This window comes from Marmota flaviventris, chromosome 9 (assembly GCF_047511675.1).
Source record: "Marmota flaviventris isolate mMarFla1 chromosome 9, mMarFla1.hap1, whole genome shotgun sequence".
Lineage (NCBI taxonomy): Eukaryota > Metazoa > Chordata > Mammalia > Rodentia > Sciuridae > Marmota > Marmota flaviventris.
In genome coordinates this window covers 37,864,305-37,885,277 of record NC_092506.1, presented here as the reverse complement: position 1 = coordinate 37,885,277, position 20,973 = coordinate 37,864,305, and the positions used below count along the sequence as shown (strand labels likewise).

Sequence of the window (20,973 nt, the reverse complement as noted above, 5' to 3'; positions counted from 1 at the left end):
GGACTATTAGCCATCCCTTGAGGGAGTACTTTCCATTCATATCTCTGATCAGGACCTTCATGATTTAGTGCAGGGATAGTAAATGCAAAATGTGGACTATCCTCGGGATGAATTGGAATTGAAAAAAAACAATCTTTAATATCTATAGCTAAAACATACCAGGTTTTTGGTAAAGCAGACAATTGGGGAATCCCTGATTGAGCAGGTCCCATAATAACCATCTCATTATTAATGGCTCTTAAATCTTGCAATAATCTCCATTTACCAGATTTCTTTTTAATGACAAAAATGGGAGTATTATGGGGAGATACGGAAGGTTGTATATGTCCCTCCGCTAATTGTTGTTTGACCAGGTCATGGGCTATTTGTATCTTTTCTTTAGTCAGGGGCCACTGAGGAACCCACACTGGTCTTTCTGATTTCCAAGTAATTTTGATTGTCTCAGTGGCCCTTTCTGAAAACCCAATCCATGTCTATTTGTTTCTTGATTTATTTGAATTGGTGCTGTCATACCTTGTTCTTGTTCTCTTAATCTTTCTTCTTTCCTAAAGCCTTGTCTAGCCCTAGTAGTGGGCGCATTAGGATTGATGTTATTTGTTAATGTCAAACCTAATTGATCTAGGACATCTCGTCCCCATAAATTTATAGGAAGATGATCCAATACATAGGGCTGTATAGTTCCTTCACATCCTTCAGGATCCTTCCAATCTAATACCATTGCACTTCTATGGGGATTAGTTGCCACTCCTAGGCCTCGAAGCGTTTGAGTGGCTTGTTGTAATGGCCAGTGTTTTGGCCATTCTTGACGAGATATTATGCTAAGGTCTGCACCTGTATCAAGTAGCCCATTAAAGTCATGTCCTTGAATATTTAGTTTTAGCATTGGGCGAGAATCTAGATTTAAAGACAGCATAGCCCAATCTACACCTGTGGAGCCTAATCCCCTGGAACCTCTTTCTACAGTACGACTGGAAAATTTATCATGTAGGCTGGGTATTATTAATAACTGTGCTATTCTATCTCCTGGTGAAATTACTGATATACCTCTTGGAGAACTAGCTATAATTTTTATTTCACCTTCATAATCGGGATCAATTACCCCAAGACTTATCATAAGTCCTTTTAGTGTTGAAGAACTGCGTCCCAATAATAAGCCTACTGTTCCTTGGGGAAGAGGTCCTTTTACTCCTGTGGGAATGATTTGAACTCCCATCTCTGGAGTTAGTACTGCTCTGGCAGAGGCGCAGATGTCCAACCCTGCGCTCCCTCTAGTTTGTCTGATGAGGGATTTAATGGATAATGCGTCCTGGGCACTACCTTGATGGTGTTGCTGGGTTCCTCCACTGCCCCGTATATTTGTGGTTTTGGGCCCCGGAGCATTGGGCCCTCCAGTCCGTTTTTTGGCAATGGAGCCTGATGCCTTTCTCCACGATATCGTGGGTAAACACTTGGTCCTTGTCTGTTTTTTGATAACGGAATACCTTCTATGGTGGTTTGAGAATGGCATTCATTAGCCCAATGTTTCCCTCTACGGCATCGTGGGCAAATACCCGGTATTCTATTCCTTTGATACCTAGCCTTGTTAAACCCTCCTCCTATGGGGCAACTCCTTTTAAAATGTCCTGTTTGATCACAATTATAGCATGTTTTTGGCCTGGCATCTAAAGCCTGTTGTACTGCTGCTAAGACTTGCCCTTGTTCATTAATGTCTCTACATAATTTAATATATGTGTTTAAATCTTCATGTTTCCATGGTCTGATGACCTCTCTGCAGCAACGATTTGCTTGGTCATAAGCCAGTTGTTTTATAAATGGCATTGCCTGTTCTGTATCTCCAAATACTCTAGATGCTGTCTGAATAAGCCTATCTACAAATTCAGCGTAAGGTTCATTAGCTCCTTGTATTACCTTAGATAATTGTCCTTGTAAATCTCCATGCCCCTGTAAAGTTTTCCATGCCCTAACTGCGTCTGCAGCAATTTGTGCGTATACGCCAGGATCATATTCAATTTGTTGCCGTTGACCCTCTTAAGGTCCTTTTCCTAATAACATCTCTAGATTTCTTTGAGGGTAACCGGCTGTTGCATTTCGCCTAGCTGTCTCCATGCAAAATTCCTCATTGGCAACCTTCCATAACAAATATTGTCCTCCATTTAGCACAGATCGACACATGTTAGCCCAATCTGCTGGCGTCATGTCTAAGTTGGTAATGGATTCGACCATGCTCACAGTGAAGGGTGCTTGCGGCCCGTAGGTTGTTACAGCCTCTTTTAATTGCTTCACTGTTTTGAAATCTAAAGCACGGTGAATTCGTTGCCCTCCTGCCTGCTCAAGTACAGGGCATGCTAATCTTTGGGGTCCTGCCTCAGGATTCCGTCCATCAACTACGGGAGTTGAGGGCCGCTCAGCTGTAGATGGAGCTGTTGGTTGAATTACGCCCTCTGGTGATAGAACGGGGTTAGTAGCAGCCTCCTATTGTAATTCCCCGCCTGATGGTTGTTTTTCCTCTAAGCTTTCTTTCTTCAAATCTTCCTCTGTCTGACTAGCTTGAGAGACCTTCTCTTTCGCTTGACCTAACATGTTTTCTACCATAGTCTGGACTTCTAACAATTTACTTAACAGTCTTTCGGTTTGTTTTTTACTAGTTTCTAATCTACTATACAGGTAACGCAACCCAATAAGATAGCATAAAACAAAACCGAAACAGAATGAAACAAAAACCGAACAAAGAATAGTTGTATCAATTTTCTCTTTCTCAGGGCCGAACAACTTCAAACCTTGAGCCAACCAATTTTCCCAGTTTGCCTGAGAAAATTCTAGGGATAGGCAGCTTGAAACAAAAACAAGATAAATCAAAACGAGAACACATTGTTTTTTGAAATGGTCACCCATTTTGTTGCCTTCCCTCAGGGGCGAGCAATTTTACTCACCTCCAAACTTCAGGCGTTCCCCGTGCGGGCCACCAGTTGCCGCAGTCTGGCTGGGCACAAAATCACGAGCCACTCAAGCAGGAACAAAGTTTATTTTTTGAAACTGCCGCCAATGTCCGGTACCGCCCGGGAAGAAGATTTTTTCCACCCACGCGGCCTCCTCTCGGACCGTCGAGCCAGCTCCTCCCCCGGAACTCCCTCCTACTGTACTTCCCCAACCAATGGGAACTCTCCAGGAGTCCCGTAGCCGGCCTAGGTGAACAGCAGGAGTCCAATATCCATATGAATGCAAATCTTAACATAATCATATCATCTCAATGGCTAGCTGGCGTCACCTTTCAACCAAAAATGCCATGCATCATATACTTGGCTCTTAGCAAAGTTATTGGATTATTTCACATCCTGATGGTTGACAGTGATGAATTAATAATCAGTATCTGGCAAGCTGTTCATAGTGCTAATTTGGATCCTGACACAGTGCCCTCTTCCAGATCAGTTCAGACTTATTGGTTTTCTTATCCTCATCATCTCTTGCTTAGGAATAAGTTCAATACAATGTGTACCCAAAACAAGTCCAACATCCATTCATTCAACAAATGCTTGGTGAGTTTCCACTGTGAGTTTAACACAGAGATGGCTACTGTGGATATGTCAATGAATAAAACAATGTATTTTTTCTTGGGACACTTGCATAACTAATAAGAAAATAAAACTACTATAGAGGGAAAAAAAAGATTGATGTAAAAGGAATAGGACAGGGACAGGCAAGTAGTAGTGAGTGAGCCAACGACAGGAGTGGAGTGAGGGAGGCAAAGAAGTGGTGGAAGTGGTTGTGGAGACACTCAGGGTGAGATATGAAGAGCTGTGCACTTCACTGGAGAAAGTAGTTTCACTGCAGATGAAGTGGGGTTCTGAGAAATGGCATGATCCAAAATGAAGAATCCCTATCTTTCTAGGAACAACCAATGTGCTAGCAGAAGACAATCTAAATATGTACAGATAAACAAAACTTTCAAAGCAACTATAAAGTCTATAGAAGTATAATCTTGTTGTTGTTTGTTTTTAGAGTTTATTCTCAGTTTATATTATCAGAGGAAAAGGATTTAACCATTTAACTTAAAATCTTGATTCAGGTCACTGTACTTCACAGAGTTTTTCCCAAATCATAGGTTGTTACTGGCTTTAGGGTTGTGTGACTCAAAGGTCTATTGGACAGCATAGGAAACTAAGACACAGGATCCACTAAAGAAGAACCAGACAACTACTTCCTAAGGGGAAGAAACAAGACAAAGACTCCAGGGAAGCTTTGAGATTCATTGGCATATTGGCTGGCATCTATTTGAGAGGCATGCCCTCACATAAGAAAGCGTATTAAGAATTGATCAGTCTCAGGCACTGCAATTCTGTCTCTCATGACACAGAAGCCCTATGAGGCAGAGATCACTCTCTTTACTCCTCCGTGAGGAAACTGTGCATCAGAGTTTAAACTTCTTAAAGATAAGAAATGGTAGAAAAGGAATGTATACTGAAGTCTCTGAGGTTCTAAACCCTGTACGTTTTTCTACCAGTCCATGTGGGTTAGGATCGAAGACATTTAAATTGTGCTTGGTAAGTGGAAGGCAAGTAGGTGTAGCACCCATAGCTGACACCACAATTTCAAGAGAGATATCTTTATTATCATTTTAAATATAAGAACTTTTGAATTAATAATGTAGGAAGAGTTATAATAAAATATGAAATGCATCTTTAACTGGCCCTGAATGGAGAAGTGATTTAAATAGATGAATACTTAAGCTTTTTTTATATTACAAAAAGACTGTGTCATGTGCTAAGAATTGAACCCAGGGCATCCAGCATGCTACACAAGGGCTATACGGCTAAACTACAGAAATCCAGAGCCTTGAAAATGTTTTGTTATCTATACAACTTCTACACCTAAACCTTTCCACAAAGTCTGGAAAAGGGCCTGGAATATCAACCTCATAATGTTCTTCTTTTCCTTGATTATTGACTGATTAAAAGGTGTATAGATATTTGTGACATAGTAAGCCTATTTCTGTCTCTGTTGATTATGGTTTTTATAATCCTTTACTTTTAATTTGAAGCAAACAAATTCCAAGTAGGAAAAGGTTTTTCAAATTATACTGGCATGATCGCACCTTTTATTACCCACCCCACATCGTGATTTGCAAGATACTAGTACCTCAGTAAGGTAAAATGGAAAAGCAATCCATGATGCAAAATGTTTGATCTTCAACATACTTTATTGTATGCTTGTATATTTTCAGCAAGTACATACATATCAAACGGTCTTGAGAAGTTTATTGGAGAAGCCTAAAATTCACTTGATCATGGAATGGCCCCACTTCTTTTTCTTTCCTTTTCATTTCTTTCTTTACTTTTAAGCAAATGGTGATCTGTGAAAGTGCCTGCCCAATAAATAGAGTGAGCAGATTTCAGAATGCTTCTAAGTTGGAATATTAGTCCAGTGACATGGTTCTGTAACAAAACTGTTTAGAAATATTGGTAATACAAATACAATATGTTCTGGCAAGCCCACAAAATTATCCATATTTTGAATATTGGACTTTATGAATATAAAAATTTTAGATGTTAATTTCAAAACATGATTTTAAGTTAAAGTGCTAGATTTTTTTCCATATTTTTAAGCTTTTCAGAATTATGTATTTTTTGAGAGGTTACGTCTAGTTGAAATATAAATGAAAATGTTTACCAAAAAATAGTTCAGCTGTGTCCAACCTGGTAAGTGCCTTTATATGGAAGGAAAAAGCAGTTATTTTATTACAGATGTTCACATGAATTAAAAGCCTTATAGAGCCGAGTCTGTGGCACATGCCTGTAATCCCAGCAGCTTGGGATGCTGAGGCTTGAGGACCACAAGTTCAAAGCCAGCCTTAGCATGAGGCACTAAGCAACTCAGCGAGATCCTGTCTCTAAATAAATACAAAATAGGGGTGTATATATTGCTTAATTGTCGAGGGTCCCTGAGTTCCATCCCTGGTACCAAAAAAAAAAAAAAGCTTTATAGGGTTCAGTGCTAGAATGCCACAGGTTTGTTTCATGCTCTGTGGGCCTGAGTCACGGCAGGATTACAGGAATTAACTGTGTAGGCCTTTTTAAGAGGTAGAATATCAACATGAGTGATATATATAACGCTTTGTCAGTTATTTAGCTGTTATGTTGGATTGCTGAAACAAAGCAAGGAATCTAAATGATTGTTCAGAAAAGCATCTAACCCTCGGACTAGTGTGTGATCAAAATATTTACATAGAGTGGATCTAATTCTGACATTTATAAGGATTAGACCAGAGTTCCTCATTTTGTAAAAAATGTCTATAGATGTTTTTTGCTGCCCTTGTGACTGCTTAATTCCTCTGGTCTAGATAAAAGGCAGTTAAATCCTTGTGTCTTGATATAGGCAGAAATGGAACAAAAAGCCAGAGTAGGCATGCAAATTTGACAGCTCTGTGAGGTCCTGGGTTTGTATGATTTACATAGTCCATTTTTCTTCCAGGCTTATCATTGAACCTAGTAAGTAGTTTGGAAAATCTAGTAGTAGTTATTTAAAAAAAAGAATACGGAAATTAATTAAGTAATTAAGTAATTATTGGTGAGAATTTGCAGTGTTTCTACCCTCTCTGAACAGAAATAAGAGGATCATTATGTCGAGTCCATATTAATATTACATAACTAAAAATAATTTCATAAAAAGAACAACTTGAGATCTTGAGTTTTTTGTAGTTTGTTTTCTGTTTTGTTTGTTTGTTGTTATTGTTGTTTTTTGGAGGACATTGGTACTGGGGATTGAACTCAATGGTGCTTAACTACTAAGCCACATCCCAGCCCATTTTTGTTTTAAATTTTGAGATGGAGTTTTGTTAAATTGCTAAGGCAGGTTTTGAAACTATGATTCTTCTGCCTCAGCCTCCTTAGCCTCTGGGATTATAGATGTATGCTCCTATGCCTAGCTAGAGATACTTATTTGGCTCAGAATTATTTAATTGAAGAATCTAGATATTGACAATGATTAATTTAAAACAATTCATTGATTTACATAGGTGATTGTTTCTTGTATACAATGGTGATATCAAGTAAGTGCTGATTTCCTGACTCACATAGAAGGCAGTATTAAGGCACTGAGGTTTTGCAAAATGATAAAGCTTTTTTGAGGGTTAACGACTTAGGAGGCAAGAGATAAGTTCAAATCTGTCCTTTTATTGGTTGATAGTGGGGAAATTTATAGGAGTGGATAATTGAGAAGTTGATTGTTGATTTTTATGAAGCTTTAGGGTTCTTTTGCATAGGCATAGATGGTCCCCATGCCTCTTCACAGGTCACAGGATTCTTTTGTGGGTTGGTTAATCATGTCCTGCCTGAGTGATTTTGATCTCATAATTTTAACAGGCCATTCTCCTGAGGAATTTGTGTCTAAGACTGTCTAGGCCTTAGCCGGTTTCATTGGCATTTTACATTTATTAAAGTTTTCCCCATTAAGAGTTTTTTATTCATATAAACTTCATTTAAATCAGTGAGAATGATCAATGCATAAGCAATGGGATAATGTTTCTTCCTCCCAAATCAAACAATGGTATGCTATAATCGGTTCTGATTCTAAGTAATGATGTCTGTCTTGCTATCGTTTGCAGCCAGCTGTTGCAAACCCTGATATAATGTTCATTAAAATCCATATCCCATGGGACACGCTGTGCAAGTATGCAGAGAGACTGAATATCAGGATGCCTTTCAGGTACTTTCAAAATTTATTTCATTCCATCTCAATGTGTATTAAGATGAGTCTGTCTTTCACAATATCCTAGAGCAATAAATGTATTCCTTTCTAAAAATAAATTGTTATTTCTTCCAAAATTTAGTGTTTCTTGGGCATTTTCCCCCCTATCTAATTTGTTTGCCTAATGTGGTAAGTTTTCTGGTTCTCTAGACCCCTTATATCATTTCAGGGTAGATTTACCTAGAGAGAGGATAAAATAATTATTTTCAAATTTCAACTTCTAGCAATCCCCAAGATCAATTTCACTTTCTATTTCAGATGGGTGAATATAATTCTTGTCATTTTTGTGGAAACTGGCAAGTGTAAATATATAGTATCCTTATATATAAATACAGAGTTCTTTCCTGTTAGAAGTTAACAAGAATCATTTTTCAGGTTAGTTCAACCAGATCGTTTCTTAGTTCTGTCCTCAGTAGATGGATATAGGGTAATGAGAGGACTGCAGTTTTCAGTGATTTTCAGTCTTTCCTTTAGTCAAGCATAAATTGAAAAGCCAACTGTTTTCCTACCTTGAGTATCTGATGTTATATTCAGAATGTATCATGCTCCTCCATCATTTCTGAGAGGTAAATTCTACAGTGTCCTTACTGTATGAAAAGTGTAAGAGGTAAATTCTACAGTGTCCTTACTGTAAGAACATTTACACTGACATGAAGCTCAATGTGTTCCATCAGCTGCTAAGAAGGTATAAAAGGTTCAGAGTGAATGAGAATCCAAGCAAAAGAACCTTGATAAATCTAAGTGAACAGTAGGATTCCAATTCAAAAAATGGAAAAAAAATTCTTGGACTTCGAAACATTTAAAGAGGCCAACTCTGAAAGGAGTTCTAATGCCCTTAAGGTGTTTTGACAAACCTCTACATTATTGAGGTTAAGATATGAAACATCAATCCTAAACTTTTTAACTATATGAAACATTTCATTCTTTGAAAGACACAACCTCAGTCAATGCCCAGAAATCAGAAAAGAAACTCAGTAAGAATTGGCAACTACTGCAGGGTCTTGCCAACCATATTAGACTTTAAGACCTAAATTAGCTCATATTCATGACTGGATAGAGTTTAAGAGTTCTCTATGGAGATGGCATTCAGTGGATAAAAAAAATAATACTGCAAAAAAATATCTTGACAAAATCATAAATTGAAAAACAAATAAAGATTGTCTTTTCAATTCCTCAACCTCTTGTACTGTTGATGGATAAGATTGCCAAGACAACCTGAAGTTTGCACATTTTTCTTAAAATTGATACCTGAAAGAAGCAAAGCAGGGTTGAAGATAATGCCTGTCTATGATTAGATTGTTGGAAATCTATATAGGGACTGATTTTGATTCAGGTGATAAAACTGAAGTGAGAGTACACTTAAGCATGTACTTATGTAAACTACATTTCTTGACATCCAGAATGTTCCTCTTTTGGTACTGCAACCTTCTAAAATTTTTTTGTAAATAGTTGGCTAGAGATGATAGCAATTTATATAGTATTCTGCTGATAATAGGGTTACTTTATTTACTCTTTGCTGTGATTTTTTTCTTTGATCTGCATGTATTAATGTGACACAGAATCATACAGAATAAAAATAATGAGCTAACTTTTAACTTATTGAAGGATTTTGCAAGTAGTTACCTTCAAAATTAGCATAGATATGACAAGAATCTCCTTTCTTTATTCTTACTTGGAATCAAACTTCTGAAACATCATTTGAAAATGTTTTCAGTGAGCATTAAAAGTTTTCATATCTCTGCTTCCTCTCTTCTGCACGTAATTTTCAAATGCATAAACATATTCACAGAAACTTAATTTATATTTTTGAAAATATAAACATTGCTATATTTAACATTAGAAAATGTAATTAAAGTAGAATGTACCTTTGAATTCAAAACAATTCATTTATAAAATAAATGGGTGTAAAGGTTTCTTAAAATTGCAGGAAAATAGTAAATAATAAAATTTAAATTGAAGTATACATGATATTTAATTATTTATACAGTGTGACTTCAACCACAGAAAAAATGGATAGCAATATTATTAGAAATGTATTACAAATGATTGCTCTGATGGATAGAATTGTGTGTTCCTGCTACTTTATTTATACCTTACAAGATTATTTATTTTCCACAAGTTCTAATTTGATTAGATGTTAACACATGACATAAAAGAATTATCACAGTCAAGATAATGACCTGCTTTCTGATATCTGGACAAAATTGCTAAGAACTTGTCCAAATTAATCCTAATTGCTTTCACTTGCCTTCATCCTGCCCCCATTTCTGCAATCAATGTTGCTTCTAAGAGTTGTAACTAAACTTACAATTGTACAAAAAGGAGAAAGTCCTGAGCAATTGTCACTGTCATACCATTTAAGTGGGTTTCAGTATGGAGGCTATGGTGGGTCCAGTGAATATGAAATTAAAACATCTGACCAAACACGGGCCACCAGACTCCTCTAGACTTTATACAAAACAGACATTTTCCAGGTGTCCTGGAGATTGGTTTCATTTGATGGATCTGAGTGGAGCCTCCATTACTAAGACACAGTTATATTTTCTATTCAACGTAAAAGGAAGTGATGCATATAATATAATATAGTCTGTTTTAGTGACTATAACAAACACCAAAGACTGGGTATTTTAAGCAAAATTGTTTTTCTCATAGTTCTGGAGACTGGAAATCCATGATCTGGGAGCCAGAATGGCTGGGAGCTAGTGAGGGCCCTCTTTTCCTTTATTTACTCACATTACATAAACAAACAAACAAACAAACAAACAAGCTAGATCTCTGGCCTCTTCTTTTAAGGGTACTAGTCCCATTCATGAGAACTGACTGACCCTCATGACCAAATTACCTCCAAAGTACCCACCTCCAAATATCACTAGGTATTAGGTTTTCAACATATAAGTTTTCAACAAACATTTAGTTTATTGCCACCAGTAACATATGCTTGCTTTATCAAAATATTTGACTTTCATTATTTAAAAGATAGTTTTTCTTTCTTCATTAGTAGTTTAAAATATGTTCATTCTGCTCTAGTTTATATGGGGAAAAGTCATACAGACCATGACAACACCATCTATAGTGTCCTACTTTTCATATAGCTTTTTTCCACCCCATTGGTACTTTGAGATGGGTTTTATTCATTTTTTAAAGATTGAAAGTCTAGGGGCTGAGATGTGGCTCTGAGGGAGAGCACTCGACTCGCATGCGTAAGGCACTGGGTTCAATCCTCAGCACCACATAAAGATAAAAAAAATAAAGATACCGTGTCCACCTATAACTAAAAAATAAATTTAAAAAATAAAAAAAAATTTTAAACAGATTGAAAGTCTATTAAATCACACCAGCCTTCTTACTATCATGTTCCTTACTCTAGTTATTTTGCACAAATTTCAAGGAACTTACTATTAAAATAATTAATATTCTCATGTCATTTAAAAAAATTGATTCATTCAATACCTTTTTAATTTCTTTAGAAGTATATTAAAAACAATTATCTTGCCAGACTGCAAGTGACTTCACTTTATATTCTTCAGAGTTTAAGTCTCCAGGCTGTGTGCTACATTTTCCTTTCAGCCAAAGGGAGATTGGAAAGAGAATGCTCTTCTCAGTTTAATGTTTCTTTTTAATGATATTTATTTTTTAATTTCCTGGTAAAATTGTATTTGAAAGAAAAATTCATATACATCCAAGGGTCACAAAAAGAAAATTATTGAATTATGCAGTTACCATCTATTCTTATTGAAGATTGCCTGAAATTTATACTTTTCAGTTTTTTTAAAAAGTTTAGATTGCTGCATTAATTAAACTTTTGGAAAATAACATGGGAATTCCTGTGATATGACAATAAAAATATTAGAAAACATGCAGCATTTTTCAAAGCAAAGTAATACTACTTCCACAGAAACTTGAGAGAAAAATATCCTGTGACCAAATTTGTTGTTGAATTTTTAAGTGAACAAGTTAGTGTATTTACTGTAGGAATATTTTTTAAGAAGTAGTTCTTCAGTCTTTAAAAAATGAATAAAATCTGTATTATGTTCGGGACAGGACTGGAGATTTTTATAAATATTTTTATATTTAAATATTTTTATAAATATTTTTATAAATATTTTATAAATATCCAAATGATTCTGATGCTAATTATAAATAAATATGGTTTGGAGAAATTAATTTTAATATTCCTTATTTTAAAATAAATTTTAAGAGAGATTTTTAAAATATATTCTTTTGTTAATTTCCATCTAATGATGGCATTCTCAGAAAAAAATATTTGAGACATATTGGAACACAGGGTGGTTTTAGAACATCTTTCTAGATCAGTTTAAATAGTAGATATAGCATTAACTAACCCTTAGTAAAAAAAAAATTCTTATATTTATAAGGTATTCCTAAAATTTGGCCTGCACATAATAAGAGAATATGCTATTCATATATAAAATAAGACAGAGTGTTTTCAAGATGATCAATTTAATCACCAATTCCCAAAAGGGATCACTTTCAAGAACATATATTTAAAACTTGAAGTACAGTTGGCCGGCCTTACCCATGGTCCATTGATCTGGAATCAAGCAACCACCAATCAAAAAAATTGAAAAAAAACATTGCATCTATACTGAACATATACTGAATTTGTGGGTCATTAGTCTTTAAACAATACAGTGTAACATCTATCTACAAAGCATTTACACTCTATTAGGCATTCTAAATAATCTAGAAACGTTTTGAAGTATACTGCAGGATTTACACAGGTTAGTACTTTGCAAAATTACCTAAAACACTTGAGCATCTGTAGACTTTTGTATCTGGGGAAGACTCTGGAACCAATTTTATCTAAATTCTCTGAATAAATATATCTGTAACATTTTATTATAGCTAATTTTTCTAGCCATTTATTTCTTGTCTTTTCTTCCAAAATAGATATGGCCTATTATGTTTGAAATAATATTTCAAAAACAATCAATAAAATTTTAGGTGCAATAGTTCATATTTTCTAGTTTTTATCATATCATAAAGGATTTAGCCTATGTCTTCAATATTTTAGAAATGTCAAAGTCCACTTTTAGTGTTTTCCTTTTGATTCATAGGTTATCCTTTTACATTTTTACCTCTCTCTCACATTCAAATTGTCAACATATTTTAAGAAGTTTCAGTGATCTCACAGCTTCTCAGATTGAGTTCCTAGGTGAAGTCAATTTCACATTTCTCCTCAAGTTCATCCTCCCACAAATATTTAAACATAGTAAATATGGAGTATTGTTTTAAAACATTAAGAACAATATTTTTGTGCAATAAGGATTAAATTTAGATCTTTTTTATGCAAAGAAAGCCACTCAAGAATAAAACAAAAATATGCAGGTGCTTCCTATATAGAATGAATAGAAGCAGAGTCTCTGATGTTGTCAAGAAGTAGCAGGCACCCATCCATTGGCCTCCTCACTTGGCCCAGCAAACATCTCCACAAGTGGCCCCTGACAATGTGGAGCTGACTGGAAACAGTAATTTTGATAGTTATTTACTTTGACTTTTGAGTGGTAGGTATGTGGATAAATTCAGCCCTAATGCAAGATCTAAAATAGCAAGAATCTTAACAATGAAAACTTAAGGGGAAAATAAAGCTCTAATATGTGAACAGTTTGCAGTTAATAAATTACCAGATGGAGAATTAAAGGTAGAAAGGATTTGATACTGTAGGTTTATTTATGCAGGACAACAAAGGGGAATTGCAGGTTGTTGATGACTTCATGCATTAAAGATACACTACGTATTATTGGGAAAATAGAATTAGAAACAACCCCTCAAACACAGAAAATTTTGCTACAATGATATACAGGAAAGAAAACAATGTTATTATAGAACAAACATTAAATCACTTCACAGCCTGCCACTAAGAGTTTGAAAGGGAAAATCACTTCCTGTTGCATAGCCAATCAGGTACAACTCTGCATACCTGTTGTCAAGATAAACATTAGAGAGTCCTAAAGTGAAAGGACTTGGCAATACCATTTTCAAACATAATTCATAGTAGATTCACTAGATAATTGGTGTGTTCCTTGGTTTATTAGTTTTATGGAGAAGAACAGTTAAACTTATGTTTCTTTGTGACAAATGGTAATTCTGCACCTTGGAGTGAGAATCCTACCCTCCCACAAAAACTGGGAGATGGAGGTGCTGTCTCATGGATGTTCACATTTTAAACAGATGACTTCTAGGCCTGAAAGGAGGTATCTTGGGTCATCAAGCTCACGAAAGCCCAATGGAGTTTTCTGAAGGATTTATATAGATTTCAAAGGAAAGAGAAAGTACTTGTGGAGACAGATCTTCTCAAGTAAATGCACTAAGAAAAGGGAGGGAAGAAAAGTCCTTTACTTTTTAACAGAGAATTAAGTATCTGAATTTTAATTTTCATTTGCTCTTAAAATCAGTCTAAAAGGTGTATGTATTCATCTGGTATATTTTTTTCCAGTTATCCTTTATTTCTCCCAAAATGTTTTTAAAACAAAAAATTAAGAGAAATATTTCAGATTAACACCAATCAATATAGAGAATAGTGTTTACTCCAAATGCAACCCCTCCCAATTACTTTTCTACCACTCCCTCATTATATCCCCTACTGATAATTGCATCTAAAACATTGTCTCCTGTGAATCAAGTGCCTGTATTATTTTGATGGTGGAACATTTTAAAACCAATTTCCTTTATATTTTTTTTAAAAAAAATACTATATGTAGTGATTGTTTATTAAACATAAAATTATCTCAGGCACTGAATGAGTTAAATGCAACTATTGATTAAACTGGGGTTCATTCATTTATTCATCAGCCATCTGAGTGCTTACAATTTATTAAATAATGTGTGAAGTGTTCACCAGCCACACAAAGTCAAGTAAAATAGAGCTGTTGTACTAAGGATCACATACTTGACAATAGTGAACAGTTATTAACCTCAGATTAAATGGCAAGACAGTCTATGCAGAAGAGGTTCAGAAACAAGATGAACAGTACAATAGAGATTGAATAATGTCTGAATACAAACTTTTTTTTCTGTTTGAAAAAAAGGAGAAAGAAATTTAAAATGAGACTTCAGAATTGATAGAGGGAGCTTTGAAATCCTATGTTTGAATTTAGTGTTGGAATATTTAAGGGACACTTTTAAAATTCTTTTCTAATAGTTCAACCAGGAATTACAGTGAAATAAGGTATTTCAGAAAATTTTAAAAACAGCTAATAATGTTTAACTAAATATGTTATACTGATTCAGCAATACTTTATGGAGGCTACCCCATGAAGGAGTTTACTGGTCCTCTAAGTGGCTTTTGGTGGTTAAAAAGAAAGTATTTTATAAGGCCCAGATTAGGACATTCTGACCTGCAGGTTCAGGATACAGAGAAGATCATTTAGAAGACAAAACAACCTCTGCCACCAGAATTTTTACTTTCTCTGATTCCAGATCTGCTGTATCCCTGCTTTTAACATGGACATTTCCCCATTCCTATCATCTGAAAGCTTAACATCAGATCTGAGACCCCCTCATCATCTGTGTCTTGTTCACTGACCATAACTTCTTTCACAATGAACCTCTATTTTCAGTATTTACTCTAAATCTGACCAAATTAGTTGCAGTTCCCTGAATCTTACAATGTTGTTCTTGCCCCCTTGTCCATCTTATGTGCTGCTACCTATGTCTGAAAATGCCACGTATAACACTACCCAGGTGTTTACTTTCACTATGCTTCAAGGTAATACATCCTCTGGGAAGACTTCTCTGTCTCCTTTCTCTTCCACCTATTAAAAAGCAGTAGCGATCTCCTTCCTCAGTATTTCCATAGCACTTCCTGTTTTCCTACATTGTCACACTTAATTATAGCTGTCCCCTTATTGCATTAACTGTAAAGAAAACACCTTGAAGGCAGAGATCTTCTTTGTTCTTTAAATGTTTAATGATTATACCTTATCTTTACTTGGCACATCAGAAGTATATGTTACATATGATTAGATGGAAGGGTGGATAAATGGATGGTTGCACAGGTGGATGGATGGATCAATGACTTCATATAACTTATAAGCAAATAATCTGGTTTTAGTATGCATTGAATGGCAGAAGACAGACTTTTAAAAGAGAATTTAAAATAATATATCCAAAAAGGCACTATTGATTTTTAAATGGTTTTGTTATTAGAAACTTGGATTCTGAAATTAAAATGATATAAACTCATTTTTTATATTACTGTATACTGAATTATTTCATGTTTCTGAAGTTCTGAAGCATATGGATCTTTGATATTTAAATACTTAATATTATTTAATGTTGTCATTCTCTGCTTTCACTTTTCTCATTTGACTTTTGTTGTTTTTCAGGAAAAAATGCTATTACACAGACCGGAGGAGTAAATCAAAGGGCAGGTTGGTGCATAATGCTTAAATTTGTTTATGAGCAACTGTCATTCAGGGAGAAAAGAAGAAAAAATGTTATTATCCATAACAGCAGTTGTGAATTTTAGGATGGATATTTTATTGATTTGTTCAAACATTTCAAAATTACTTATGCCAAATTGAACTGTGTTTAAAATCAGATAATCACTTTGCTACTATTTATCATTGCCATTGCTGGAATCCTCCCATGACATAATATTATGGAAGAATTTTAGTTGCAAGTTAACATCTTAAAAGATTTTAATTTTAAAAATAATTATAAAATCACTCTGGGCATCATGGCTCTTGCCTGTAATCCCAGAGGCTTGGGAGGCTGAGACAGGAGGATTTCGAGTACAAAACCAGCTTCAGCCATAGGGCTAAACAACTCAGTGAGACCCTGTCTCTAAATAAAATACAAAATAGGGCTGGGGGGCTGGGAATGTGGCTCAGTGGTTGAGCACCCAGAGTTCAATTCTTGGTACCAAAAAATAAAAAAAAACCGTAAAATTAGGATCAATGAATAAATGATGTCTCACTAGAGAAATAGAACAATCTACCTACCAAAGATTTGCAGGGACATTCAGTGAAATTATCTTATCAGAAGCACTGGAATCCAGAGTAATGCAGTGGTTTACTAAGGTCATAAAATATTTTTTGCATTATAAACCTAATTAAATTATGCCACCTTAATTTACCTGTCTTATGCTAGTATTAAAAATGAGCTTCTTTTCAAGAAAAAGCTTCATCTAAAGCCTCAGCCATTCACCTGTTATAGTAAAGGGTAACTGTGGAAAGGAATTAAACAAGCCACAATTCTAAAACACAAGAAATTCTTTAACCTGAGTCATCTTGGCACTATTTCACTGGAGGAAATGAGCTTCCTTTAATGAACACTTAAACAAAAGGCTTTATACACTTGGCTGTTTTCCTGCTCATTGCAGAAGATTCAATTTGCAAAGACAAAATACAAGAATATGGTAAAATGAGTTCCATTGACAAATGTTGTAGGAGATAACAATTCAGAATATACAAAAGCTATAAAACCCACAGTATGAATAAGAGACCATTTTAGGAAAGGATTCAATAAATCTAGTTCCTTTCCCAAAGAAAATCACTTAATATAACTTCAAACTTTATAAACCTTTATAGAAGAATATTGACTCCTTTTAAGCATTGAATTTAGGTTTGATAGGATTTAATGACAAGAAAGTAAATCATGGAGAAGAAAATCTTGAAGTTAGAATAATTATCACAGAAATTAGTACAATGAATTATTAAATAATTAATGATGGCTCTAAACCAAGTCATATATTTCTGCCAGGTTAGTCCTCTGAGTTACAATGAACCCTTGTTAATTCTTCTGTAGATATTGGTCCTGGTCTATGTAGCAAATTTCCAAAGTCATATTTACATAATAAAGTCAAAGTCACTGAAATCTTACAATACATAAATTTATAACTGCATGTTTCCTTTTCTCTGCTATGTATATGCCTGTCCAATGTTGGATGGTTGATAAAGTCTCTTTATTTTGGTCCCCTTTAGTCAGCTACCATGGAATTAGTGAGACTTTGTGACTACACAGTTACTGGGTTTTCTGTTGAACAGGCGTTTTTCTTTCAAAGACTTGAAGAAAAATAAATCCTCTTATTAAAATCTCCAAAAAGTCTATATAAAGCTATCACTTTCATTTTTAAATTTGTGTCTAGAATATATTCTAAATATATGTATATTAAATACTAAAGAAACACCATATTTGTATAAGAAATATTTCTTTTTCTGTTTTCAAGCAAACCAGAAAAACAACTGTATCATCTATTTCAAAATGTTTATCGTCTTTCAATATTTTCTGTTTACTCCATAAAATTAAAATTTGGTTTTCAAATTTTCCAAGTGATTATCAGAACCTTAACTATAATCTGTCCCTTTACATTTTGCTTATTACTAATAGTTTCCTTTGTTTTTTGGTTTCATGAATGCAAATAGGGAGGAACAGGGAATAAATAAATAAATAAATGAACTCTTTATGAAAGAGTTTATAAAACATTTATATTATATATATTTATATTTATATATTATGTAACATTTTAAATAGAAAAATATCATGTTATTTTTTCTGAGCTTATATGTGCAATTAAGGAATTGACTGGTTCCTATTTTTTAAAAATGATCTTTGAAGAAGAAAATTTAAGAACAGTGTGTGTGTACATGTGTCTTCATTATTGATATAAGATCATAAAACTCAATCTATAGACATATTGCAAAGTGAGAAATTAAAATCAAATATGCCCAGTTAGTTTTACTTGTGCTTTTTCTTTCTTGAAGTGAAAGATGTATTGTTCATTGTTTAATTTTGAACAGCAAACACTAGGGGATAAATAAACAGGCAATTATCCAGCTTTTGAAGATCATCATTTTTTCAGGGAAGGTTGAAAGGAAGTAACCATAGTTTTATTATTGCTGCAATTTACTTTTTATTTATAAAGCATTTCCACATTCGAATATAAAAGCAACTTCAAAATGACCTGCAAGGGAGTCAGAACAAAGAGTAGCCAGTTTTGCAGATCTAGGAAAATAAATGACTGGCTCTCCACCCCATCCACACTGCCTTCCTCGGCTCTCTGCTGCTTTGGCAGAGTTTGTGATTTGACTAAATTGTTTTGACCCTTTAATCCAGATTTATATTCAATTTCCATAGAATTCTCAGCTTTTCCCTGATTTTAGTAAAGGACTTTGAAGCTCTATTAGAAGTCATCTTCACATTATATCATGAAATCTTGCATTTGCAAGTCCAAATGTATTAGATAATATTGGAGTACAGTGTGGCAGTTGCAACAATAGAAATAGTAGTGGCAATATTCTTTTCACTATTATTAGCATAATATTTATTGGATGCAAACAATGAGCTATGCCTGGTGGCATCAGACATTGTCCCTTTAACCTCAAAATATTCTTTTGTTTAAAGGATGAACAAGATCCTTGTATCCTAGTATTCAAATTCAGGTCTGAATTCATTTACCATCACATCAGGAAATATGTGTGAAAAGCCTAAACTGATAATATTGTTTTTTTTTTTTTTTTCTATTAGCAGAATAAGTGAAAATTTGAACACTTGTTTACTTGGTTTATTTTAAAAATTTTTAAAAATTCACCTTTGTTTCTACTTTGTCATTTCATCTGAAACAGAAGGTTATTGGGTGCTATGACACAACAATAGTTTCCAAGTACAGTTGGAGTATTTCCTTTTCTCTGATTCTCCTGGCCATTTTTCTAAAATAGGGCAGATGGAATTACTTCTTCTCCTTAGAGCTAAGGAACCTGAATCTCAGACTGGAAATGTGTAGTCCAATTTCAAAGACTGGAAAATTCAGCACTAGAACATTCATTTTACATTCCTATTCCACTGGTTTTATTCAGATTTTTTGTTGATTCTTTTTAGTTATACATGACAACAAGATTCATTTTGCTTTAATTATAAAATCATAGAATATAATTTTTTTCTAATTCCATCTTCAGGACTTCCACATTTTCCTTTCTCTCTATCCCTGTTCCCTCCTTTCTACCTTACTGATCTTTCTGCTATTCACAAAAAAATTGTTTTTTTTTTTTTTAAATTAGTGCTTTGTGGACGTACATTGCCTTTTCTTTTTTTCAATTTGTTCTTTTTAGATATACATAACAGTATACTGTATTTTGACATGTTATACATAAGTGGAGTACTGTACTTAAAAAGCTGGATCAATCATTTTATAATCTACTTAATATATTCTACATGTCTATGTTCTGGCCTCTGGGATATGGGGATAAATTAACTTGGATGCTTTCTTTGTAATGAGAAGCAGCACCACCTCCTATATGGATTGATTATTTCTTTATTATTATTATTGTTGTTCATTTTATTATTATTTTTTATTTATTTTAGATTAGAAAGAGATGCTGTGATCCCTCCAAAACCAAAAATAACCAGCAGCTATTTGATAATATAACTTGGCAGAGGAAATATCAAGATTTTTACATCCAGAACTCTGTAGCAGGATTTGATTCTTATTTCAATTTTTGCATGATAATTTTTCCATAATAGAATTGAATGAAATAAGTCTTAAGATACATATTGACTGCCTGCCCACTGCTGTCCTAAATTTTTTTGAAGGTCAAACAAAGTCAGCTATACAAATATTGAAATATGTTGTACTTGTCTGGGAACATATTTTGTCCTAATTCTTCCACTTGCTGTTGCAGAAGATGCCAAAAATCGCCCAGAAGAACCTCATAGTTTGTAAATATTACATGTTTTTTTTTTTTTTTTTAGTGAACATAGCAAACATAGCTGCTATACTAGTAACTTAGAATGCAGTTTTTCAGAATCAACTCTGGAATCAATCTCTCTCTCTCTCTCTTCTCTGTAAAACAAATATGATTCTAATCAATATAAATATAGCACACAGGTTGATTGTCTTTTAGAGTTGGGGCCAAAGTGTCCTGATGTTAGAATTCCTGAAACAGTATTTAATGTAGAACATGCCTGGTGTCTATACTCAATTCATATCAAAATAGATAGAACCATGAATATTCCCTAGGAGCTACCTAGAAATGCAGAACCTCAGGCCCCATACCTTACTGAGTCAATATCTGCATTCTTTTTCTTCTCCTTCTCCTTCTTCCTTTTATTATTATTTTTTTTCATTTTGATATCATGGTAGTGGGGATTGGAACCCAGAAGCACTTAACCACTGAGACACATCCTCAGCCCTTTTTCATTTAGAAACAGGGTTTTGAGGAGCTGCTTAGGGCCTCACTAAGTTGTGAAGCTAGCTTTGAACTCAAAATCCTC

At 34.4% G+C, this 20,973-nt stretch overlaps 1 protein-coding gene across 6 annotated transcripts in view; it reads left to right on the top strand.

Moving 5' to 3' along the window:
- Ano3 (anoctamin 3) overlaps positions 1 to 20,973 on the top strand; it is a 406,718-nt gene that overhangs the window by 283,059 nt on the left and 102,686 nt on the right. For all 6 annotated transcript variants that reach the window (XM_071616326.1, XM_071616329.1, XM_071616325.1 and 3 more), the window contains 2 exons: positions 7,598 to 7,698; positions 16,089 to 16,133. In XM_071616326.1, coding sequence (XP_071472427.1) covers positions 7,598 to 7,698; positions 16,089 to 16,133 — 146 coding nt within the window. The remainder of the gene's footprint in view (positions 1 to 7,597; positions 7,699 to 16,088; positions 16,134 to 20,973) is intronic.